General features: G+C 42.8%; 1 protein-coding gene across 1 annotated transcript in view; it reads left to right on the top strand.

The window, feature by feature from the left end:
- Positions 1–26563, top strand: part of GON4L (gon-4 like) — a 53607-nt gene that overhangs the window by 7844 nt on the left and 19200 nt on the right. Inside the window, exons 5-21 of the mRNA XM_060758158.2 lie at positions 214–288; positions 421–471; positions 2961–3011; positions 3434–3532; positions 6234–6353; positions 6520–6693; positions 8754–8946; positions 9062–9163; positions 9532–9572; positions 10810–10913; positions 13118–13316; positions 15287–15373; positions 17561–17732; positions 19545–19689; positions 21904–22054; positions 23456–23572; positions 24965–26527. Of these exons, the coding sequence (XP_060614141.2) occupies positions 214–288; positions 421–471; positions 2961–3011; positions 3434–3532; positions 6234–6353; positions 6520–6693; positions 8754–8946; positions 9062–9163; positions 9532–9572; positions 10810–10913; positions 13118–13316; positions 15287–15373; positions 17561–17732; positions 19545–19689; positions 21904–22054; positions 23456–23572; positions 24965–26527 (3444 nt within the window). The remainder of the gene's footprint in view (positions 1–213; positions 289–420; positions 472–2960; positions 3012–3433; positions 3533–6233; positions 6354–6519; positions 6694–8753; positions 8947–9061; positions 9164–9531; positions 9573–10809; positions 10914–13117; positions 13317–15286; positions 15374–17560; positions 17733–19544; positions 19690–21903; positions 22055–23455; positions 23573–24964; positions 26528–26563) is intronic.

Genomic DNA, 26563 nt, shown 5'->3' with positions numbered 1-26563 from the left:
GCCATGTTCTAGAGACATTCTCTCCTGACGTTTCGCCTGCATCTATGGCAAGCATCCTCAGAGGTAGTGACGGAAATGTGCAAGTTTTGATGTGGCCCTTTGGACCCCACTTTTTCATCTCCTGTCTTTCCAACAAGACCTCCCACTCATAAGTTGATGACTGATGTTTCTCTGTGTTGCAATAAAGCATTCTTTCTGTGTTTGGGCCTGCAGGAAGTGATCACAAATGAGCACGTTGTGGCCATGATGAAGGCTGCAATCAGCGAGACAGAAGACATTCCCATGTTTGTAAGTCTCTCCCTCTGTATACTTTTGGGATGGAACCAGGGGCTGCTGTAGGAAAACTGGAAACCAGTTTGCCCCTTGAGAAGAAAAAGAATCAGTTGATTAGTCTCTATTCCTCATTTTTCTCTTTCTTAGGAGCCGAAAATGACTCGCTCCAAACTGAAGGAAGTGGTGGAAAAAGGAGTGGTGAGTTCATGCATATATATTTCCCCTTGGCCTTGTTAGTTTGGTAGAATTTCTTCATATTTATGTTTTATGTGGGTCAAAACTTAGTAAAGGGGCTTAAACCGTTGAATATGCTGACCTAAAGGTTGGCGGTTCAAAGCCGTGGGTTGGGTTGAGCTCCCGCTGTTAGCTCTATCCATGGTTGCCCCTCAACTCTGGAACTCACTCCCCAAGGATATCAGACAAGCCCCCACATTGGCAGTCTTTAGAAGGAGCCTGAAAATGTGGCTGTTCCAGTGTGTCTTCCCTGAATAAAGGAAACAATCTCCTGTAGATACTCTGAGAAGCACTTTAATTACCCATTGGGTTGCTCTTTACTTTTGATTTAAAACCCTCCAAACATATACACCCTCTGTTCTTGCCCAGCATTTATTTTTAAAGTTTTAACTATTACATTTGGCCCAGCCATAGGTTTTTAAATTCTTGTGTGTTATTGTCTACTTGTGAGTCATGTTAATTGTATTGTTTATTGCTTGTTATTTTATTATTGCCTGTTTTTTTGATGTGTTGTTGGGCTTGGCCTCATGTAAGCCGCTCCGAGTCCGTTGGGGAGATGGTGGCGGGGTATAAATAAAGTATTATTATTATTAGCTCTAGCTCCTGCCAACCTAGCAGTTCAAAAACATGCAGATGCAAGTAAATCAATAGGTAACACTTTGGGGGAAGTAATAAAGGCACCCATGAACGCATACCGGTAACATGACCAGGAGATGTATATGGACAACAGGCTCCTAGGTCTGGAAATAGAACAAGAGCACCTCCTCATGGCCAGAGTTGAGCATCGCCTCCAGAAAGCCAGAGATGAAAGGGGAAGCCTTTACATTTGTATGTCATTTGTTATTCTACTGTATTAAAGGCATTGAAGGTTGGCCAATCTGTGTATGTTATAATCCGCTCTGAGTCCCCGCAAGGAGATAGAACAGAATATAAATAAAGTGTTGTTTTAGAAAAGGATAATAATAATATTTATTTATTTATACCCTGCCACCATCTCCCCGAAGGGACTTGGGGCGGCTTACAAGAGGCCAAGCCCGTCAAATACAAATGCAACAATAAATCCACAACAAGCAAGGAAATAAAACAATACAAATAATACTATTGAACATATAAGCAGTAACACACAAAAGATTTAAAAACATTATGGCAGGGCCAGATGTAGATTAAAAATGAATACAGTTCCTCATGTTGTGGTAACCCCAAACCATAAAATTATTTTCATTGCTACTTCATAACTGTACTTTTGCTACTGTTGTGAATTGTAATGTAAATACTTGACATGCAGGTGTATTTTCATTCATTGGACCAAATTTGGCACAAAGACCCGATATGCCTAAATTTGAATACTGTTGGGGTTGGGGAGGATTGTAGTTCATCTAAATCCAGAGAGCACTGTGGACTCAATGATGGATCAGGACCAAACTTGGCACAATTTTGTCATTTGGGAGTTGTAGTTGCTGGGATTTATAGTTCACCTACAATCAATGAGCATTGTGAACTCAACCAAAGATGGAATTGAACCTAACTTGGCATGCAGAACTCCCATGGCCAATTGGAAGGGTTTAGTGGGTATTGAGCTTGAGTTTTAGAGTTGTAGTTCACCTATTTCCAGAGAGCATTGTGGACTCAATGGTGGATCAGGACCAAACTTGGCACAAATACTCAATATGCCCAAATGTGAACACTAGTGGAGTTTGGGGAAAATACACCTTGACATTTGGGAGTTGTAGTTACTGGGATTAATAGTTCACCTACAATCAAAGAGCATTCCGAACCCCACCAAAATAGAATTGGGCCAAGCTTCCCACACAGAACCCCATGACCAACAAAAAATACTTTGGTTTTTATGATCTTTGGCGACCCCTCTGACTCTCATGACTCTCCCAAGGGTCCTGACCCCAGGTTGAGAAAGGCTGATCTAGGAGCTTAAGATTGGCTGGGGAGACCCTCCTCTCGATCCCTCCTTCTTTGCAGGCGCGTCTGGCGGGGATGAGAAACAGGGCCTTCTCAGTGGTGGCCCCTCGGCCGTGGAACTCCCTCCCTAGGGATATTAGATTCACCTCCGCCCTCTTGACCTTCCAAAAAAAAAAAAGTAAAAACTTGGCTTTTTGAACAAGCCTTTGGAAATGCAGTGCAATACACAAACACAAAACTATATAAGACTGCAACATGGAACGGTTCAGATAATGCTACTGGACAATGAGATTGGCATTGGTTCTGTTATGTTTTAATGGCTTTAATGTTTTTTAATTGTATATTGTGGATTGTTATTGCACCGAATTGCTGCCAGTTTGTAAGCTGCCTTGAGTCACCTTCAAGTTTGAGAAAGGCGGGATAGAAATATCATAAATAAATAAAATAAAATAATTAAATGGAAATCAGGAACAATTATAAAGTTTGTGTTTTTTTTCTGGAGATGTTTACAACTAATGATTTTGGGGGTTTTTTTAAAGGTAATTCCTACCTGGAATATCTCTCCTATCAAGAAGGCCAATGAAATGAAGGTTAGTATCTGGTTAGGTCCTGTCATGGTCGTGCCAAGAGTGAGGGAGTTTTTCTTTAGCTTGTTAGGTTCTGTGTTTGAGTGAGTCTGATTCAGCGCATAATTCCAGCCTCAAGGTATATAGATAACAGCGAGAGAGGCTTTACTCCTAAGGCTGACTTTGGCGAAAAACTTTGCTTATATTTGAGTATATATGGTAGTAGTTTTGTTAGTGGAGGGGGTTTAAGAAAAATGCTTGCTTTGTATATTCAATGTATTTGTTTCGCTGCATATTTATTTGTTTTATTTTTTGTATGTTTGTCTCATTTAATAAAAATTGATATTAGAAAGAAAAGAAAATGTATTTTCATCTGTTGATTCCTTCAATTTTGCCTTTGCTGTTTGGTTTTGTTTCCTGATTTGGGTTGTTCTGTGTCCCTGCAGCAGCCCCCACAGTTTGTGGACATTCCCTTGGAGGAAGATGACTCCTCAGATGAGGAGTACCAGCCAGAGGAGGAGGAGGAAGACGAGACGGCGGAAGAGGTATTTCACATGGCCAGTTAGTGCTATTAGAAAACACTATCTAGTTGCACTATAGATGAATTGGACTGCAATTTGCATCGCTCCCCAGCCACCAACTCACATGATTGGATACATTTGGACTTTCCCCTCTGTTATGTCTGAATTTTAATTTGTGTAAATTAAGCCATAGGAGGGTTGGCAGGGCTTGGGCTACATGTTTACGGCGATTTCTATAACCTGAAATATCATTGGAGGGAGGGCCATTGGTGTCTCCTGCATAGTGCGAGCTGTAGCTATTTGAGGAGGCAGGATCTTGTCTCTGTAAGTGGAGAGACATACATATTTTCACTTTTATTGTGTGTATAGATAGGAAATTATTATTATTGTACTACTACTGTACTGTACTACCACTGTACATGGCATTTATTGACCTTGCAAAGGCATTCGACACAGTGAATCGCAGCGCTCTCTGGACCATCCTCCAAAAAATGGGGTGCCCTGACAAATTTGTGAACATCCTGCGGCTCCTCCACGATGACATGATGGCAACAGTCTTGGACAGCAATGGCTCCCAAAGTGACCCATTTAAGGTGGAATCCGGTGTCAAACAGGGATGTGTTATTGCCCCAACCTTATTCTCCATCTTCATCGCTATGATACTTCATCTTGTTGATGGGAAACTTCCCACCGGAGTGGAAATCATCTCTCGGACGGATGGCAAGCTGTTTAACCTCAGCAGACTGAAAGCCAAAACCAAGGTTACATTATAGAACTCCAATATGCTGATGGCAATGTCATCTGTGCGCATTCAGAAGAAGCCCTACAAACCACTCTAAACACTTTTGCAGAAGCATATGAGAAGCTTGGCCTGTCATTAAACATCGGGAAAACCAAAGTGCTCTTCCAGCAGTCACCACCCAATCCCTCTCCAATGCCAGAGATATAGCTTAATGGTGTAACATTAGAAAACGTTGACCATTTCTGCTCCCTTGGCAGCCACCTCTCTGCAAAAGTCAACATTGACACTGAAATTCAACACCGCCTGAGCTCTACGAGTGCAGAATTTTTTTGAATGAAGCAGGGAGTGTTTGAGGACCGGGACATCTGTAGGGATGTCATCCATGCCACGGTCACGTCTAGGCTGGACTATTGCAACGCCCTGTATATGGGCCTTCCGATGTCTACAACCCGAAAGCTCTGTATTGTTCAGAATGCGGCAGCCAGGTTACTCCCAAGAACGCCCATGAAATGCCATATAACACCAGTGCTGCAACATTTACATTGGCTTCCAACTGAGTACCGTGGCCTGTATAAGATGCTAGTTCTGACCTCTAAAACTCTTTATGGCCAGGGTCCATCATACCTTAGGGACCGTCTCTCCTTCTCCCATCATCGGAGGTCGCAACGACCAGCCCAATGTGACTTACTCCGTATACCAGGTCCTAGAGAAGTGTACTTGGAAAGGACCAGGCGCAGATGGGCTTTTTCTATTTCTGCCCCTGCCTTGTGGAATTCCTTGCCGCCCTACATGAGAGCCATGCGTGACTTAGGGCCTTTTACTCTAGCACTTAAGACCTGGCTTTTTACTAGAGCATTCGATCTCTGTTGATTTTTAATTTTTGTATGTATGTATTTTATCTTTTGTAATTTAGCTGTAAATCGCCTGGAGCATTCTCGGATGGAAGGCGATTAATAAGTTATTAAATGATGATGATGATGATGATGATGATGATGATACCAAGGTGCTTGTTTATAAAGCTATTGTCCTCCCAACCCTGCTATACGCCTGCGAAAGGTGGACTGTCTAAGACGTCACATGCAACTCCTGGAACGATTCCATCAGTGCTGCCTTCGAAAAATCCTGCAAATCTTTTGGGAAGACAGGCGGACAAATATCAGCGTGTTGGAAGAAGCAAAGACCACCGGCATTGAAGCGATGGTCCTCCACCATAAACTCCGCTTGACCGGCCATGTTGTCTGGATGCCCGACCACCGTCTCCCAAAGCAGTTGCTCTACTCCGAACTCAAGAACGGAAAGCGGAATGTTGGTGGGCAGGAAAAGAGATTTAAAAACAGGCTCAAAGCCAACCTTAAAAACTCTGGCATAGACACTGAGAACTGGGAAGCCCTGGCCCTTGACCACTCCAGCTGGAGGTCAGCTGTGACCAGCAGTGCTGTAGAATTTGAAGAGGTACAAATGGAGGGTGAAAGAGAGAAACATGCCAAGAGGAAGGCGTATCAAGCCAACCCCGACTGGGACCGCCTTCCACCTGGAAACCAATGCCCTCACTGCGGGAGAAGATGCAGCTCAGGGCTCCACAGTCACCTATGGACCCACCATCAGTATACTACACTTGGAGGACCATCATCCTCGGACTACGAAGGATCGCCGAAGTAAGTAAGTACTACTACTACTACTACTACTACTAAGGAAATGTTACCAAGGGTATTAACCCTTTTCCATGCCATTCTGAACTAAAATATATATTTTGACTGGGGTTATACTTTAAAAATGGCCTTGCTCTGACTTATGTACAAATTCAACTTAAGAACAAACTTACCGAACATATCTGGTTCTTAACTTGAGGATTGCCTGTATTAAAAAAAAACAAAAAATAAACAACCACAAACTGCAAGCATTTTGAATAAGGGAGACTCAATGTAAACAGCAGCCCTAGTTTGCCTGACAGGAAGTTTCTTTTTGCTTTTTGTTCTTCTCTAGAGCCTGCTGGAGAGTGATGTGGAGAGTACCTCCTCCTCACCCCGTGGCATCAAGAGGTCACGAACAAGGCAGTCTTCGGACATGGTAGAGACGGATGAGGAAGGCACTGCACCTTTGGAGGTGAAATGCGGGTATTTGAAACAGGACAGCTTCTAGGGAGCCAAGAGGGATGGCCAAGAGGGATTGCGGGAACTGTGATAAGTTGTCTGAGTTTTGGACTGGAACAGCATTAAAAAAAAAACAGTAGAAATTAAATTGGTTAGGCTGAAGCTTCTTTTTTTCCCAGGTCGAGAAAGAGGGCACTCCTCCCCTTCAGCGGCACATTAGCGCTGAGGTTGTGCCGATGGGGCCCCCTCCGCCCCCCAAACCCCGGCAGAGCAAGGACAGCACCTTTATGGAGAAACTGCATGCGGTGGATGAGGAGCTGGCATCCAGTCCGATGTGTATGGATTCCTACCAGGTAATGTTGCCCTTGCCCCTGCTGAATGGCATCTTCCATTTAAAAATTGCTGGGTGCAAAAAGAAGACATAATGTATATACTAGAGAATTAGCTGAGTTTTTCCGCCCTTTTTTTAGGCTACAAAAAGCCTCCCTCGGCTTATACTTGAGTCAAAGTTATTTATTATTTTAGTGGGTTATTATTATTTTTATGACATTTATTATTTTACTCTGTTTATTGTTATTACATTTATTATTTTACTCTATTGTCATTACATTTATTATTTTACTGTATTATTATTTTACTCTGTTTATTGTTATTACATTTATTATTTTACTCTATGATTATTACATATATTATTTTAATGTTTATTATTGTTATTATTGCATATATTATTTTACTCTATTATTATTATTACATTTATTATTCTACTCTATGATTATTACATATATTATTTTAATATTTATTATTGTTATTATTGCATATATTATTTTACTCTATTATTGTTATTATTACATTTATTATTTTACTCTGTTTATTGTCATTACATATATGATTTTACTCTATTATTGTTATTATTACATTTATTATTTTACTCTGTTTATTGTCATTACATATATGATTTTACTCTATTATTGTTATTATTACATTTATTATTTTACTCTATTATTGTTACTATTATTCTTACATTTATTATTTTACTCTGTTTATTATTATTGGAAGGATACGTAAGACCATTTACATTGAAGAAGGTTAGAATAATGGTTTAATCAGAGTTGGACAATCTTATCTTTAATTATAGTTTTATGTAAACATTCAAATATGTTTAACCTACTGATGCCGCAATTAATTTCATTTAATTGGTATCTCTTTTTTTTAAGTTTTCTCAATTATTTACCTGTATAAAAGCTCACATATCTTTTAAACAGAGGGTGAATAGGCATCTGTCAATGGTGCTTTGATTTTGCTTTTCTTGCCTGGCAGAATAGACTTGGACTGGATGATCCCAGAGAGTCTCTTCCCACTCATTGACTGTATAATTCTAGTATTGTACATTCAGGGCCTTTGCACAACTAAAACCCGTGCGCCAGCTGCGACCGTACCTCAGGAAGGCGGATCTGGCCAAAGTGGTCCATGCCTTAGTCACCTCTAGACTGGATTACTGCAATGCACTCTACATGGGGCTGCCCTTGAAAACGGCCCGGAAATTTCAGATGATCCAACGGGTGGTGGCCAGGTTGCTAACTGGGGCGCCTTACTGGGAGCGGTCAACTCTCCTGTTCAAGGAACTCCAGTGGCTGCCATTCATCTACCGGACCCAATTCAAGGTGCAGGTTCTTACCTACAAAGCCCTGAATGGTTTGGGACCCTCCTACCTGCGTGATCGCATCTCCATATATGAACCCACACAATCCCTTCAATCATCCGGGGAGGCCCTGCTCTCGATCCCACCAGCATCGCAGGCGCGATGGGTGGGGACGGGATAGAGGGCCTTTTTGGTGGTGGCCCCTCGACTCTGGAACTCACTCCCTAAAGACATCAGACAGGCCCCAACTCTGGCAGTATTTAGGAGGAGCTTTAAGATGTGGCTGTTCCAGTGTGCCTTCCCGGAATAATGATCCCATAGCACTTTGTCCTCCAAAGCACTTTACATTTTTTAGATCTGCTCGTATGCCTTCCCAGAAATGCCACTATCACCTTTCGTCCATGTCCCAGCATTATTTCCATTTTAACTTTACATTTGGCCTTCCCACTGTTTTTAACTGCGTGTTGTCTTATTGATAATGTTGTATATTTTATTGTCTATGTTTTTATTTTAATTGCTTGTACTGTTGTTGTTTTACTTGTATTGTTGTATTCAGGCTCAGCCTCATGTAAGCTGCACCGAGTCCCTTGGGGAGATGGTAGCAGGGTACAAATTAAGTGTTATTATTATTATTATTATTATTATTATTATTATTATTATTAATTCTCAGTATCCCCCCTGCCATTATTCTGGCTGTGAGTGATGGGATTTACAACTCAACTCATCCCAGTGAGCTCTAAAGAGTTAAGCAGGCGCTCTCCTTTTGCTTCTCAGCCCTTGGAAGACAGCTTGATTGCCTTCCGCACACGATCAAAGCGGCCCTTGAAGGACGTCCCCCTCGGTCAGTTGGAGGCCGAGCTCCATGCTCCGGACATCACCCCAGATATGTACGACCCCAACACAGCCGACGATGAAGAGTGGAAACATTGGCTTGGGAGCCTTATGACTGATGATGTGGAGAATGAAGGTATATCAAAGCCCAACATGTCTTCTGAAGGAAGTCTTTGGTGAAGGGCATCACCGTTCCAATGCCTCCGAAGCACAGATTGTTTGCCTCATTGGTGAAATATTTTACCTTCCAGATGAGGCTGATGATGATGATGATCCTGAGTACAACTTCTTGGAGGATATGGATGAGCCAGACACAGAGGACTTCAGGAACGACCGAGCTGTTAGGATCACAAGTACGTTCTCTTAAGTTCTTTTGCTTCTTTGTGGCTGTCTCTTTTGACAAGCATCTCATCTTTTCCCCTTGAGCAACTGTAAGTCTGGGCTTCTCAAAACTGATACACATGGGTTTTCAGATCCCAGATTGCCCCAACCAGCATGGGATTCTAGGAGATAGAGTCAAGTTAGTAGCTACAGAAGGCCCCAATCCTCCTAAATGTTTTAAAATAAACTCTAGGCATCTCTTTTCCATTCTGCTTTACATCAGGAACAGAAATAGTCTGTACAAGAAGTCCTCTTCTTCTTTTTTATTCTTCTTCAAACAATAGAGTTTGTTCTGGTGGTTATTAGAAACCGCAGTCATGTATTTTTGTTTATTTTGCAGAGAAGGAAGTGAATGAATTGATGGAGGAACTGTTTGAGACGGTAACGCTTTATTTATTTTATTTATTTTATTTTTTATTGTTTTATAGTGCATGTAGACAACAAAACAAATGAAAAAAGAAAAAAATGAAAAAAGAAAAAATATGCAAAAGATTTACAAAAGAGTGAATATTCAGTGCTCATTAAACATATAAACAATCAGATTTGGTTATACAGTTATTTATACCTTAACATTTCATAGGCTTTATTTATTTACTTATTTATTTCGTGCACTTTGACCCCGCCCTTCTCCCCCCGAAGGGGGACTCAGGGCGGCCTCACGCAAGCACCATATGATGCTGTCAATTCAAAGTAGAATTAAAGCATTGGAAACCATTAAAACATTAAAAATCATTAAGACGCATTATATAATTCATTAACAAGTAGATTATACATGTTGGTAAAACCAAATCCAAGTCTAGACAGATTAAATGTTGTAAATATCCTAAATTTTTTTCCAATTGCCGCTATTTGATTAATCAAACACTTGGTCCCAGAGCCAAGTCTTCACTTGTCTCCTAACGGACAGGAGGGAGGTGGCCAACCTGATGTCCCTGGGGAGAGAGTTCCACAGACGGGGGGGGGGGGGGGGGAGGACTTTGATTACATTTTCTTGCCCTGATGGAGGGAGTTGGATTGATGGCCTTAAGTATTTTTTGTTGGTCATGGGGGTTCTGTGTGGGAAGTTTGCCCGATTCTGTCACTCGTAGGGTTCAGAACGCTCTTTGATTATAGATGAACTGTGAATCCCAGTGACTACAATTCCCAAATGTCAAGGTCTATTTTCCCCAAACTCCATCTGTGTTCATATTTGCCCGTATTGAGTGTTTGTGCCAAGTTTGGTCCAGATCCATCATTGTTTGAGTCCACAGTGCTCTCTAGATGTCGGTGAACTACAACTCCCAAACTCTAGGTCAATGCCCACCAAACCCTTCCAGTATTTTCTGTTGGTCACGGGAGTTCCGTACACCAAGTTTGGTTCAATTCCATTGTTGATGGAGTTCAGAATGCTCTTTGATTGTAGGTGAACTATAAATCCCAGCAATTACAACTCCCAAATAACAACATCATAATTTTTTTGAGTGATGGTCACTCTTTGTGTTGTGAGACTTTTGTTGCCAAATTTGGTGTGATTTCATTCATTGGTTATTTTGTTTTTAAGGTACTCATTATGCACAGAGCATTTATATATATATATAGATAAATAAATCAAACACAGGTCCTTTATCCGTTTATTCAGTTTCAGGATGAGATGGGCTTGTCCAATGTGGAGGACGAGGGGCCGGAGGATGAGGATAGTGCTGCTGAGGCCCGGCCTAATTTTAACACTCCACAGGTGCTCAGGTAAGATTGAATGAAGGCAGGATTTTGCTCAAAAGGGAAAGCAGATGCATGGAAGGCTGATGGATCCATGGGTGAGGGGGAAAAAAGAAATTCCATCTTATTGATGATTCCTAATATTTGCGAAGCCTCTTTGGTCGAGTCTCCTTGAATATGGGGCAGGGCGGCTCAAAGGAAAGCCGTCTCTGTTTGGGAAGGGAGGCAGAGGAACTGCTGGGCCGCAGCCTTTCTTTCTGGGTTGAGCAGTCCTGGAAGGGAACGGCGAAAGCATCTTTGCCTAGCTACAATCTGAACCCTCTGCGGCATTCGCGAATATGTGAGAAAGAGTCTTTCTGTCTAAAGCTTCTGGGATTATTTTGAGAAAGCTTCTGCTTCAATTTTTGAAGTATTTTTTCAAGCAGAAGGTTCTAGGTTCAGTCATTCATATTTCTGTGGTGACCTGTGCCTTTTCACAGGCAAAGCTTCTATCCTGTTCCTAGAGCTGTCATTGTGGAACATGTATTACTAAGTTCTTGTGGGTTTTTTCGGGCTATATGGCCATGTTCTAGAGACATTTCTCCTGACGTTTCGCCTGCATCTATGGCAAGCATCCTCAGAGGTGAGGTCCTCACCTCTGAGGATGCTTGCCATAGATGCAGGCGAAACGTCAGGAGAAATGCCTCTAGAACATGGCCATATAGCCCGAAAAAACCCACAAGAACTTAGTGATTCCAGCCATGAAAGCCTTCGACAATACATGAAACATGTTTTTTTTTTAATATTTAAGGGTTTTATTATCAAAGTCTTGTAAAACAATTTCAGAAACTGTACATCAACATGGCCTACTCTTGTTTTTACCTGCACAAAAGTATATGCTTCAAAAACTTTCAAAACTAAAAGAACTGGTTGCCCAACTACTTTGCATAATAACACGAAATCGCTGTGTGCAAAAGATTACTACTTCAGTGACTGTAACATAAATTTATTAGTTTACACAACTTGAGATCAATTATATTATCAAGTAGACTTACTTTAAAATCGTTGTGAAGTTCATTTTTTTTAAATGCACTACCTTTTTTGCAGAGTTTTTAGAAATTAAAAAAAATGAAAACCATAGAATCAAAGAGTTGGAAGAGACCTCATGGACCATCCAGTCCAACCCCATTCTGCCAAGAAGCAGGAATATTGCATTCAAAGCACCCCTGACAGATGGCCATCCAGCCTCTGTTTAAAAGCTTCCAAAGAAGGAGCCTCCACCACACTCCGGGGCAGAGAGTTCCACTGCTGAATGGCTCTCACAGTCAGGAAGTTCTTCCTCATGTTCAGATGGAATCTCCTTTCTTGTAGTTTGAAGCTATTGTTCTGCGTCCTAGTCTCCAGGGAAGCAGAAAACAAGCTTGCTCCCTCCTCCCTGTGGCTTCCTCTCACATATTTATACATGGCTATCATATCTCCTCTCAGCCTTCTCTTCTTCAGGCTAAACATGCCCAGCTCCTTAAGCCACTCCTCATAGGGCTTGTTCTCCAGACCCTTGATCGTTTTAGTCGCCCTCTTCTGGACACATTCCAGCTTGTCAATATCTCTCTTGAATTGTGGTGCCCAGAATTGGACACAATATTCCAGGTTTGGTCTAACCAAAGCGGAATAGAGGGGTAGCATTACTTCCTTAGATCTAGACACTATGTTCCTATTGATGCAGGCCAAAATCCCATTGGCTTTTTTTGCCGCCACATCACATTGTTGGCTCATGTTTAACTTGTTGTCCATGAGGACTCCAAGATCTTTTTCACACGTCCTGCTCTCAAGCCAGGCATCATCGTCCCCCATTCTGTATCTTTGCATTTCGTTTTTCCTGCCAAAGTGGAGTATCTGGCATTTGTCCCTGTTGAACTTCATTTTGTTAGTTTTGGCCAATTATCTCTCTAATCTGTCAAGATCGTTTTGAATTCTGCTCCTGTCCTCTGGAGTATTGGCTCTCCCTCCCAATTTGGTGTCGTCTGCAAACTTGATGATCCTGCCTTCTAACCCTTCATCTAAGTCATTAAGGAAACCAAACCCAAAGTTGGATAATTTTAGCAGTAGAAAAGCTCCCTCAATTTCCCATGACGGGGACACTGTGACAGCATTTAGATTCCAGAACAGAGGTCCTCATTATTTGAGTTAAGAGAACAAGGCTGAAAGACACTCCAGGCCACAGTATGGGCCTTATTCCTTGTTCCTGCATTCAGGTTTGAAGAGCCCCTGGCCAACTTGCTGAACGAACAGCACCGGACGGTGAAGGAGCAGTTGGAGCAGCTGCGCATGAAGAAGTCTGCAGCCAAGATGCCTCAGGAGTTGGAGAAGTCCAAGCTGCGCAGTGAGAAGCCGCTGCAGGCTCTGACCCTGGACGCCGGGCAGAGGAAGAGGCTCCAGCAACAGATGCAGCAGGTACATCTTGGAAATGTCCTCTTTTTTGTGTTTTGACTTCCTTCTGATTTTCCATCTTTCTTTCCACATTCTTGATTTTAATGGACAGACTGTTTAACTCAGCCATGAGCAAACTTCGTCAAGAATACTTTTTAAACAAAGGTTCCTTTATTGCAATTTGAGTGTGAGAGGGTATATCAGGACATTTATAGAACAACATTTAGACATACAAATTCTATGTTGGATTCGCAAACAACCGACAGTTACATTGGCGAACAAACAAACAAAAGGGAATTACATTTTTATTCATTACTAGCCATCCCCTGCCACACGTTGCTGTGGCCCAGTCTGGTGATCTAGAAAAAGAAGTAATTAGAAAGTGTTGGTTTCTAATAGATGTAATTTCTTGATGCTTGTGGGCAAACAGTATTTCTTGCTGTTTCTTTGTCAGTGTTGATGTGGAGATTGTCTGGTTTGCCTACTCTGGAACATGCAACATGTCATTGTCCTTCTTTAGGGGTCCCTTTCGAATCTATGATACTATATCTCTCTGTGTGTGAATCATATATATCTTATCTATATCTATAGCTGGATGGCTCTTTGTCAGGAGGGCTTTGATTACATTTTCTTACCCTTGTGAAGGGAGTTGGACTGGATGGCCTTAAGTATTTTCTGTTGGTCATGGGGGTTCTGTGTGGGAAGTTTGCCCCAATTCTCTCATTCATGGGGTTCAGAATGCACTTTGATTGTAGTTGAACTATAAATCCCAGTAACTACAACTCCTAAATGTCAAGGTCTACTTCCCCCAAGCTCCATCTGTGTTCCTAGTTGGACATATGGAATATTCCTGCCAAGTTTGGTCCAGATCCATCATTGTTTGAGTCCACAGTGCTCTCTGGATGTAGGAGTACTACAACTCCCAAACTCAAGATCAATGCCCACCAAACCCTTCTAGTATTTTCTATTGGTCATGGGAGTCCTGTGTGCCACGTTTGGTTCAATTCCATCCTTGGTGGAGTTCAGAATGCTCGTTGATTGTAGGTTAACTATAAATCCCAACAACTACAAGTCCCAAATGACAAACTCAATTTTTTTGAGTGGTGGTCATTCCTTGGGTTAATAGGTGTTTTGTGGCCAAATTTGACAGCAATTCGTCCAGTGGTTTTTGACTTACGTTAATCCTACAAACTAGCATTACATTTTTATTTATATAGATTCACATTACCACATACACCTTCAGTCATCTTCATGCATCCAAATATTACCATATCCTTTTCTCCCTCCTTGGAGAAGCATCTGCTTAAGCCAGACCCTGCTTTTCTCTGTAGCCTGCCAATGCATAGTTTCAAAACTTCAAAAACTTAAAAGAATGCCAAGACTTCCCTACGAACATGACTCCAAAACGTACTCCTTTCTTTTCCCTTGAAGAGAGGCAAGTGTCCAGACTGCGTTCCATTGCAAATCTGACACGCCTAAAATACACCATCTCCATAGAGCATGGTGGGTAAACAGCATCACTGTCGGTCACATTTTTTGGATTGTAATAAGGTCTCTTATATAGCAATATTTTGCGGATGTTGTCCCAAAATTGTAAATGTATGTGAAATGTTTTCCATCCTTTTTTGGTTGTGTCAGGAGCGACTTGAGAAACTGCAAGTCGCTTCCAGTGTGAGAGAATTGGCCGTCTGCAAGGACGTTGCTCAAGGGACGCCCCAGATGTTTTATCATTCTTGTGGGAGGCTTCTCTCATGTCCCCGCATGAGGAGCTAGAGCTTTCTCTTGTGGGACTCTAGGGACCCAAGGTGGTTATCAATAATTTAAAAATAAAAGTGTAGCTAAAATATTATATTACGAAGGTTAGCCACAAAGGTCCATGAGCAGCGGAGGCTGCACTTCCTCCACTATTATTTCTGTGCAGTCCTTAGTCTTTAAAGAACATTTCCTCGTTTGATGGACAGCAGCTTAAATTATTTCTCCTTTTGACCTTACAGCATGTGCAGCTCCTGATGCAGATCTATCTCCTGAGCAGCACCAACCCTAACCTGGGCTCAGAGGCCAACACCACCCGCCTCTTCCTGGTAAGGCTTGAATTACACAGATATAGGATGGCGTCATAATAGCTCATGTGAAAGAGAGCTTGAAGTATGTTGTTGGGCTTTCATGGCTGAAATCACTGGGTTGCTGTGAGTTTTCCGGGTTGCCTGGCCATGTTCCAGAAGCATTCCCTCCTGATGTTTCACCCACATCTATGGCAGGCATTTATTTATTTAGTTAGTTAGTTATTTACTACATTTATATGCCGCCCTTCTCATCCCATAGGGGACTCAGAATGTGTGTGTGTGTATAATATATATCTCTGTGCATAATGAGTACCTTAAAAACAAAAAAACCTATGGGGCCAAATAACCTCAAATTTGACAACAAAACTCCTCACAATCCAAGGAGTGACCATCACTGAAAAAAAACCCCACAAAAACACCTTTAAATTAAAAAAAGAAGAAGAAGACAACACACCTCCCTTAACCCCCCCCCCCCCCCCCCCATGCTGAGGACACAAAATGAGGGTTCTGAATGGTTGCTGCTCCCTGCATGTCTCTCAGCCCCTAACTAACACTAAGGCAAGGGATCAAAGGGCAGAGGCTGAGGAGAAGGAGGGGGAGGAAAGAGAGAAGGGGAAGGAAAAGACCACATTCTGTGCACACACTCTGACTCTCTGTCTCCCACACACACACACACACACACACTCCCACAGCACAAGGGAAGGAGGAAAGTGCAATAATGGGGGTAATAGGGACACACAAAACTGACATTGCTTGGAAAGGAGCCCCAAAGACCATCCAGCCCAACCTCATTTGGCAGTAAAGGAAGACACAATCACAACAGATGGCCAACCAGTTGGAAGGGAGCCCTAAAGGCCATCCGGTCCAACCCCCTTCCCTCTCTCCCTTTCTCTACTTCTCTTCCTTCTCCTTCCCTCCCTTCCCTCCCTTTCTTTCCTTCCTTCCTTCCTTTTTCTCCTCCCCTCACCAGCTTTATCCTCCTTTATTAAATCTACAGTGTAGATGCACCCAAAGCCAACCCTTCCACACTGCCATGTCAAATCCAGATTATCTACTTAGGACTGGATTATATGGCAGTGTAGACACATACACACACGCGCACGCATGCACACACACATATATGGATGGATGTTGGATCACTGGTTGGTGATATAAAAACAATACTTTATATATTACTATTATATATATTGCTATATAATACAGATATATTATATATATTATTTTTATATATACTACTATATAATATAATATTGCTACTATATATTACTATATTGAATAGACTCATAGAATAGAGTTAGAAGGAACTCTACCATGGTATTGGAGGAGTACAGACAGGAAGGAAGGGGAGAAGAAAGGAGGGAGGGAAAAAGGAAAGGAATGAATGAGGGAAAGAGGGAAGGAAGGAGAGAAGGAAAGAAAGAGGTACCGAAGGAAGGAAGAAGAGAAAATAGAAAGGAAAGAAAAAGGGAAGGGAAGGAAGGAAAGAGGTAAAGAAGGAAGGAAGGAGAAAAGGAAATAAAAAGTGAAAGAAGGAAGAAAACAGGGAGGCAAGAAAGGAGACGAAGAAGTAGAGAAAGGGGGAGGGAAGGAAGGAAGGAAACAGAGGAGGAAGGATGAAACCAAAGAGCGAAAGAAGGAATGAAAGAAAGAGGTAGAGAAGGAAGAAAGGAGCAGAAGGGGGAAGGGGAAGAAAAACGGGGGAAGGAATAGGTAGGTACCTCTCTTTCATAATAGTCCAGATATCTACCTCTACTTTGAAAATTCTTACAATAGACCACAGCAACGTGTGGCAGGGCACAGCTAGTATGTGTATATATTGTATATATATACATACAATATATTATATTATTAGCATAGTACAATATCAGTATTAAATATTACTATACTGTACTATACCATTATATTGTAATATTATTAGTAATATTACATGTAATATAAATATATAATTATAATATATTATTAGTATTATATTGCATTGCATTATAGTATTATAAATATATGCATATACAATATATTATATTACATTACATTATATTATATTAGAATAGCACAGGAGGCAAGGTGGATAATTTAAGCTGCTGTGGGCGAAACGTCAGGGGAGAATGCTTCTGGAACATGGCCAGACAGCCCAGAAAACCCAGATCTAGAAGTGTTAGCTGACCATGAGCTAAAGAAGAGTTACCATCTCTCTCTTTCGATGTGTAGACTGAACTGGACAGCTTTGCTCAGAGCGCCACACTCCTCGCTCAGCCTCTAGGCCACAAATTCCAAACTGCCTTCCAGCCGTGCAACCTGAAGGAAGCCCTGCATCTCATCACAGACTTCCATTCGAACATCAACATTGACTGGAGCCCCCGCAAAGCCATTAAAAAGAATGGTGGGTTGCATTCGTCTACCTTTGTTTCTGTGTATTTATTTCTTCTTCCTGCTTTGAGAACCATCACTTCCCATGGCTCCAGTTTAAGGCCATGTGTTTTGCGAAGACCTGTGTACTTTTCTGAAATTTAAGATTTTTTTTCTTAATTGTTGCAGAGATTGGGATTCTCTTCATCTCTCTCTGTCTGCAAAAACAAAAATCTTGCAGTGTATTGATGAAGGCTTTCATGGCCGGAATCACTTGGTCATTGTGAGTTTTTTGGGCTGCATGGCCATGTTCCGGAAGCATTCTCTCCTGATGTTTCACCTGCATCTATGGCAGGCATCCTCAGAGGATGCCTGCCATAGATGCAGATGAAACGTCAGAAGAGAATGCTTCTGAAACATGGCCATACAGACTGAAAAACTCACAACAACCTAAAAGTCTTGCAGTTTAAATAGAATCCTAGAGTTGTAAGAGATGCAAGTGCCCTCCAGTCCAAGCCCACGTAGAAAGACACTATCCAAACCCTCCTGACAGATGGTCATTCAACCGCTGAATCATAAAATCCTAGAGCTCGAAGAGACCCTAATGACCATCCAGTCCAACCCCCAGCCATGTGGAAAAATGCAATCAAAGCCCTCCCAAAAAATGGACACCTGATTTCCTTCCACTAATACAGTTCCCAGAGCCAAACTGGGTTTGACTATATCGGTCAGTCAGGTTCTGTTGGGAATCAGCTTGTGTTTGTGTTTCAGGATCCTGATGTGGGAAATGATGAGGGAAATGATGGTGCCGAGGCTGAGGTACAAGATGGAGATGGTTTGGTCAATGATTTTCAGGCAAACAATGCCAGAGAGGCCCCAGTGCAAAGGGCAGTTTCTCATGAGAATATTCCTGCTGGGCCTACCAATGATGGTTCACTCCCTCTCTCTGTGAGCTCTCAAGATTTGGGTTTGGAAAACAATCTGACACCTGGGAATTTTAATGATCAGCCAGATAGGGAGCTGAAGAATAGGTGGCTGGAGATTAGCCAGGATCGACAGCAAACTCAGTGTTTACGTCTGATAAGGGGAAAATGTGGGGGAAAGCGAAACCAATTTCTGAGTTTTGGAATATAAGGTTTGCCTCAAGGGGAAACCTGTTAGATTAGGCATCATTTGGAAACCAAGTTCATGTGCCATGGAAATCCTGTTAAAGGGATCTTGTTCCTGTGGAGTTTTTTAGCCTTTTGGATTATCTTTGCATCCTGTTGATTCCTGTCTAGATTAACGCTGTCTTAGATTGCTTTTATTTCTTATGTGGACATTGCAACTGCCTTTTATGGACTTATTACTTTTTGGAACCTTCTTATTTACTTACAAGCATTTATTTCTTCTGGCTATTTACTTTGCATCCTGTTGATTCCTGTCTGGATTAATGCTGTCTTGGATTGCTTTTATTTCTTGTGTGGACATTGCTTTGTGCAACTGTCTTTTATGGACTTATTACTTTTTGGAACCTTCTTATTTACTTACAAGCATTTATTTCTTCTGGCTCTTTACTTTGTATCCTGTTGATTCCTGTCTGGATTAATGCTGTCTTGGATTACTTTTATTTCTTGTGTGGACATTGCTTTGTGCAACTGCCTTTTATGGACTTATTACTTTTTGGAACCTTCTTATTTACTTACAAACATTTATTTCTTCTGGCTATTTACTAAGCTTCAATAAAAGAAGATTTGTTTCTTCACTTTTCGTGTTCTGTGTTTAAAAGTCAGAGGGCTTATTGACCTGGAGTGCAACAGGTTCAGTCTTCACTGCTGCCTTTTCTCCCTCTGGTTCTTTCCTGCAGTGAATGACTTTGCTCCCCTGCCAAAGCAAATTGCATGGATCTTGGCCACCAGGAGGGTCTTCATGTACCCAGAGTTGCTGCCCACCTGCTCCTTGAAGGCCAAAACACCACGGGACAAGATCGTCTTCACAAAAGGGGAAGACAAGTAAGTGCTGGGGACGAACGGGGGAAAGCAGGGCCTCAGCAGGATCAGAATACTCTCTGAGTGACTTGTCAGCAAGGATGTGTTAGGCTTGTTCAGACTGAGGTTCCTGTACCTCTTTCCCTTGCATGTAATGTAGTCTTGGTTTCAGTCAAACCATCGTGTAACAGTTCCTTTCAAGTGGCAGAGTCTGGTTTGCAAGGCAACTGAAAATCAGGATGAAACCACAGTTTGCAAGGGTCATCCAGTCCAAACCCATTTTACCATGCAGGGACACTTACTTACTTACATACTTACTTAGGTGATCCCTCATTGTCCGAGTAGGATAATCCTCCAGGGTGGGTCCGTAGGTGACTATGGAGCCCTATTCTGCATTGGTTCCCGCAGTGAGGGCATTGGTTTCCAAATGGAAGGTGGACCCACTCGGGGTTGACTTGACACGCCTTCCTCTTGGCACGTTTCTCCCTTTCACCCTCCATTCATGCCTCTTCAAATTCTGCAGCACTGCTGGTCACAGCTGACCTCCAGCTGGAGCACTCAAAGGCCAGGGCTTCCCAGTTCTCAGTGTCCATGCCAGAGTTTTCAAGGTTGGCTTTGAGTCCATCTTTCAATCTCTTTTCCTGCCCACCAACATTCCGTTTTCTGTTCTTGAGTTCGGAGTAGAGCAACTGCTTTGGGAGACGGTGGTCAGGCATCCGGACAACGTGGCCGGTCCAGCAGAGTTGATGGCAGAGGACCATCGCTTCAATGCTGGTGGTCTTTGCTTCTTCCACTGCACCCAGTGTGCCGATTCCCACTGGGACCACCTTGACTGGCTTGTACCAGAGTCTTTGCAACTTTAAATCCTCATGTCATGTCAGCTTTTCCAGTTGTTTCTCAGCAATCCTGCTGTCACCTGGGATTGCGACATCGACAGTCCATACTTTGTTTTTAACACGATTATGAGGTCATGAGTATTATGCTCCAAAACTCTTTCTGTCTGAATTCGGAAGTCCCAGAAGAGTTTGGCTCGTTCATTTTCTGTAACTTTTTCCAGCTTGTGATCCCACCAGTTCTTTGTCGTAGGCAGATGGTGTTTGTGGCTCAAGTTCCAATGAATCATCTGAGCAACAGTGTTGTGCCTCTGCTTGTAGTCTGTTTGCGCAATCTTCTTGCAGCAGCTGAGGATGGGATCGATTGTTTCATCTGCTTCCTTGCAGAGTTTGCACTTGGGATCTGTTGTTGATTTTTCAATTCTGGCTTTGATGGCATTATTATTATTATTATTATTATTATTATTATATATTATTAAGTATATACGAGGGTTATTTTTTAAGTAAGATCCGTTGGAACATAAGTACACAACGAAAGTTTATTTCAAAAAAGTAAATTTATTTTCAGAAACTACATACTTTGCTCTATTTTTTGACATAGTTGCCAAGTTTGTTCAAACACTTATCATACCTCTGAACCAATTTTAAAATACCCTCTTCATAAAAATTCACTTCAACTGAAGCCACCAAATCGTCTGTAATCAAAGAAGCGGTCCTCATCATGGACGTTGTCACGGCCATCTTTGAATTGTCGTACCCACTTACACACTTTGCTTTCACTCATAACAGTATCACCGTACACTTCACAAATCTGTCGATGAATTTCTGCAGCAGGCAGGTTCCTTGCTGACAAAAACTGTATCACTGAGCGAACCTCACATGCGGAGGGTGAGTTGATAGTCTTAAACATGTTTAAAGCACAGAACAGAACCGTACAGGTTAGCTACAGAGCACAGTTGTTCCCAAGGCATGCCGGTACACGACACACGCGCTCGTTGCAGTATGCGCGCGAACTACTAGTGTCTACAACAAAACGGACCTTACTTAAAAAATACCCCTCGTAGATATAGATAAGTATATAGATTTGGGAACATTGCATTGAGATTTGGAAGTCTGATGAAATTTCAACTTTGAGTCATGAAACTCACTGTGTGAGCCTGAGCCATTTCTTGTTTCATAGGGTTGCTGTGAGTTTTCTGGGTTCTATGCCCATGTTCCAGAAGCATTCCCTCCTGATGTTTCACCCACATTTTGGCAGGCATCCTTAGAGGTTGTGAGGTCTTGTTTCATCATTTCACATATTTACAGGGTTGTTGCGGGGATGAAGTACAGAAGAATGAACTCTTGATGGCCACCTTGAACTCAGTGATTAAATAAAAGCATGTATTTTGCCTCTTTTTCGCAGCCTCTTAGCATTAGGACTGAAGCATTTTGAAGGGACGGAGTTCCCCAAACCTCTCATCAGCAAATACCTCCTGACCACAAAGACAGCCCACCAGCTGACGGTGCGGATCAAGAATCTCAACCTGAACCGGGTCCCTGACAATATCCTCAAAGTGAGTGGAGTCTGAATTTATTTTTCTTTCCCCATTCGGTCTTCCTGAGCCATTTTGGTTGAGGCCTTTTCTCATCACCTCTGTTGCAATGTACTGATTGTGTATTTTATTTTTAAGCATTTCTCCCCTGAAATGAAAGTTGGCTGTGAGTCTAAAAGTGACTTAATTAAAAAAAGAGAATTTTTAGTGTGTTGTCAAAGGCTTTCAGGGCCGGAATCACTGGGTTGTATGAGAATCCAAAAGCATTCTCTCCTGATGTTTCTCCCACATCTCTGGCAGGCATCCTCAGAGGTTGTGAGATTTATCGGAAACTAGGCAAGTGAGGTTTATATATCTGTGGTATATGTCCAGGGTGGGAGAAAGAGCTATTTTCTGCTCGAGACAAGTGTCAATATTGCAATTGGCCAGCTTGATTAGCATTGAATGTCCTTGTATAACGAATAGAGAGAAATTTAATTAATTTTATAGTGGGGAACATATATAAAATAATTCCAATGCTGCTCCACCAAAATTATAACGTACATCACCATCACATAACACACAGGCCCCACCTAAAAATATATGAACGTGCTGTTCACTCAAAAATATAAAATCATTAAAAGGAAGAGTATGGTTGCTGAACCAACTGTATATTTAAATATCTCTTCGTTTGAATTGTTGAAATATATCCTACTGATTATACCAATATCAGGGGAGATTAAAGCAGAGAAGGGGGTGAGACACTTGGTATTTTAAAAAGGTAGGAACTGGGAAACACTGGAACTGAGAGACTTAATATGTTTCTTCAAAAGAATTCTGCTGCCACCATTCTAACATTAATCAGGCTGAGGTAATATTGAGAGTTTGTTCTGTAACACACACTGTGCCACTATAGTTTCTTAGAAGGCTGCTGTGAAGCTGACTTTTAGTAATACATTGACCACAAAGGTATACACACTGAGGCTGGTATAAGTTAATAAAATAACAAGAATGTTTATTGAACAAGCTTGAAGTAATTCAGGTACAAATGCTTAATGGTTTCAGTAAAATACTGACATAAAAAGCTTGTGGTTGCGTTAGAGTCAAAATCTTAAAAACTTCTGGGTTACAAGTCTTCTGGGTTACAAGTCTTCAAAGTTCCACCACAGAAAATTACTTCAGGACATTAATCTCTGAAAGTAACTCCCAAAAATGCCGCTTAGGAATCTAGCCAAAAATACCCTGAACTAGACTTCCTTAGGAATTGAACAGACCACTAACGGGGTACTTCTCCACAACACAGTATTCTAGCTATCTCCTAAATAGCTACTCTGAATACTTCACAAAAGAGAAGAATCATAATGTGAGAGCTGAGCCAAAGGGCAGAGTTGTCACAGGATCGCTGAAATATGGACGACCGAATTCTCTTTGTTTGGCCTTCAGTATTACAAGACGACCAAGCAATTGCCTGTCCTGTCCAGGCTCTGCGAGGAGGTCCAGCCCAACGATTGGAAGCCCCCCCTTGAACACGAAGAACACCGTTTGCCCTTTTGGTTGAAGGTATTTTCTGTTTTTCTATAGAAGGAACTGTAACTTGGCTTTTAGAGAAGGAACTGTAACTTGGCCATTTTGCAGTGCAGATAGTCCCAGGTTGGATGTCTTCAGTAGGGTTGGGAAAGACCCTGGAGAGCTGCTATCTGTCGAGTCCACATCCTTTGGGAGGCTTCTCTCATATCCCTGCATGAGAAGCTGGAGCTGACAATCAGGAGCTCACCCTGCTCCCTGGATTCGAACTGCCAACCTCCTGCCAGCACAAGGGTTTAGCCCATTGCACCATCGGGGGTCTGTAAAACATCTAAATTGAGGCTTTTGAATGTAATTTTGTGTATATTTATTGTATCTTAATTGTATTTGAACTTTATATCCACACAGTACTATTTAATTGTTTTCTAATTTTTTGTACTTGTTTTCTTTTGAACTGTGATCAGATTATTGTTGAAGACTTTTGTGGGTTGTGCATTTTCAGGGCTGTATGGCCACGTTCCAGAAGCATGTTCTCCTGACATTTTGCCTGCACCTATGGCAGAGCGTCCTCAGAGGTTGTGAGGAGAGCCAGGTCACAATCCCTCAAACTGTTGGAGGGCCGGATTATAATTTGAAAAAAACATGAATGAATTCCTATGCACACTGCACATATCTTATTTGTAGTGCAAAAACCACTAAAAACAATACAATAATTAAAATGAAGAACAATTTTTAACAAAAATAAACTTATTAGTATTTCAGGGGGAAGTGTGGGCCTGCTTTTGGCTGATGAGATAGGGTTGTTGTTGTTGTCGAAGGCTTTCATGGCCAGAATCACTGGGTTGTTGTAGTTTTTTCGGGTTATATGGCCATGGTCTAGAGGCATTCTCTCCTGACGTTTCGCCTGCATCTATGGCAAGCATCCTCAGAGGTAGTAAGGTCTGAGGATGCTTGCCATAGATGCAGGCGAAATGTCAGGAGAGAATGCTTCTAGACCATGGCCATATAACCCGAAAAAACTACAACAACCCAGTTGTTGTTATTGTTGTTGTGTGCTTTCAAGTCATTTCAGACTTAGGTTGACCCTGAGCAAGGGACGGGTAAATGACCTTGGAGGACCGTATCCGGCCCACAGGCCTTAGTTTGAGGACCCTTGCAATAGATAGACTTGGAACAATGACCATTGGAACGGCCCGGATTACGCTCGTGGATTATGCGTTTAACTCTTAATGTATTGTTTTTCAATATTTTAATTGTTTTAACGTAATTTTCAATTCTATTTTTATATATATATTTTAATATATATTTCAATTCTAATTTAATATATATTTAAGTGTACATTGTGTTTTAAGGCATTGCATGTATGTAAAGCCTCCCGGGGTGAGAAATGTCGTAAATAACTCAATAATAAATAAATCTCCTGTCCAGGCCAGCTTACCATCCATCCAAGAGGAGCTGGAGAAACTGGCGAGGGAAGCCTCTGCTCCAGGATGTGAACCTCTCAAGACAGGAAGTGAGCCCGCGGAGCCAGGGCAGGGTCACAAGTATCCCCTGCACATGCCAGAGGGGCTGCAATGGATGCTCAGGCCCCTGAACAGCTGCTTATTTCGGAAAACCTGGAGGCGGCAACGGCCGGCCGCTGCCAAGCCCCTCCCTGTCCGGACGGGCCTTTGCTTTCCTCCCGCCGGCAGCAACAACTTTTCCAAAATGTCCGCCAGGCACCCCCAGCCGGAAGCTCCTCCCAGCAAAGGCTCTGGCCGCGTCCCCCGCTTGATCCAGCCTGCACCCTTTCTGCAACCTTTGCCCTTAAACCTGCAGCCTGCCCTAGGGAATGGCGCAAACTTTGAGCTCCAGGGTCTTCTTCCTGCTCGGCATCCGAATCCCGGGGCATGCCTGGCTCCCGACGTGGCTCAGAACATAATTCCCACTCTCCCCGTCACCTTTCAGCCTAAAATGATGCTCCCGGTGCTGAGAGTCCGGAAGCCGGGACCCGCCAGGGGATATCAGAAGAAGAAGGCCCCCCTCCGAGCCGCCCCATTGCTCAAGCCTGCTCCGTTGCTCCAGCCGACGCCTGTCATCTTCACCGTCCCGACCGGGGCCGTCAACGTGGTTGGGATTGCCAATGGTTGCAATGTGTTGGCTGCAACCCCAACAGGGAGGTCTCCGCAACCCATTCCCATCACCACTCTGCTGGTCAACCCTGCCCCTTTCCCTTGCCCGCTGAACCAACCACTTGCAGTCCCTTCCGCTCCTTCTTTAGTGGTCGCGCCTACCTCGGCGTCTCCCATCGCCTCCACAGCCGTGACAGTAGCCAATGTCATGGCACCAGTGGCGGGTCCCATTCTGGTGGAACCGAAAGCAGAGCCGCAAGAACCATCCCCTTGTACTGCAGTCTCATCCAAGGAGGACAATGGACGCTGGTCCTCTGACCCCAACAAAGAGGGTCCTGTCCAGACCTCAGTGGAGATGACAGAAGAGAAAGCAGCCTCAGGTCATTTCTCCCTTTTGACAACGGGAGGAGAGATAGAAAAGGTCAAAGACAACGCTGGTGATGCCCCTCGTGAAGCTGTCCTTGTTCCAGAGATACTAAGCTCTTTGGTCCCTCTGCCGAAAGAAGACGTGGTGCTGGATCTTGGGCAGGAGCTGGACATTGAGCCTCCGCCTGAGTCTGCCGAGGAGCCCAAGGAGAATCCAAAGAAGCAAGGCTCCAGCGAGAAAGGGAAGGGAGATCTAGGCTCCCCTGAGCCACTCCCTGCGAGCAAAGAAAGAACTGCTTCTTCCAAAGATACCTGCAGCACTACTGAGTCTGTATCCTCCCGATCAAAGCCAGAAGGTGGATCCAGTCTGCCAGTCAGCCAAGAGGCGTCCGGGGAGAAAGACGGACCGGAGGAGGAGGAAGAGGAGGACTTTGACGATTACATCCATGATGAGGAAGATGAGGAGATGTCCTCGGCTTCAGAGGAGTCTGTGCTTTCCGTGCCGGAACTTCAGGTAAATCTTTATCTCCTAAGGCAGTGGTTCTCAATC

Source organism: Anolis sagrei, chromosome 12 (genome assembly GCF_037176765.1).
Source record: "Anolis sagrei isolate rAnoSag1 chromosome 12, rAnoSag1.mat, whole genome shotgun sequence".
NCBI classification, from domain to species: Eukaryota; Metazoa; Chordata; class Lepidosauria; order Squamata; family Dactyloidae; genus Anolis; species Anolis sagrei.
This window is presented reverse-complemented; position numbering and strand designations above follow the sequence as displayed.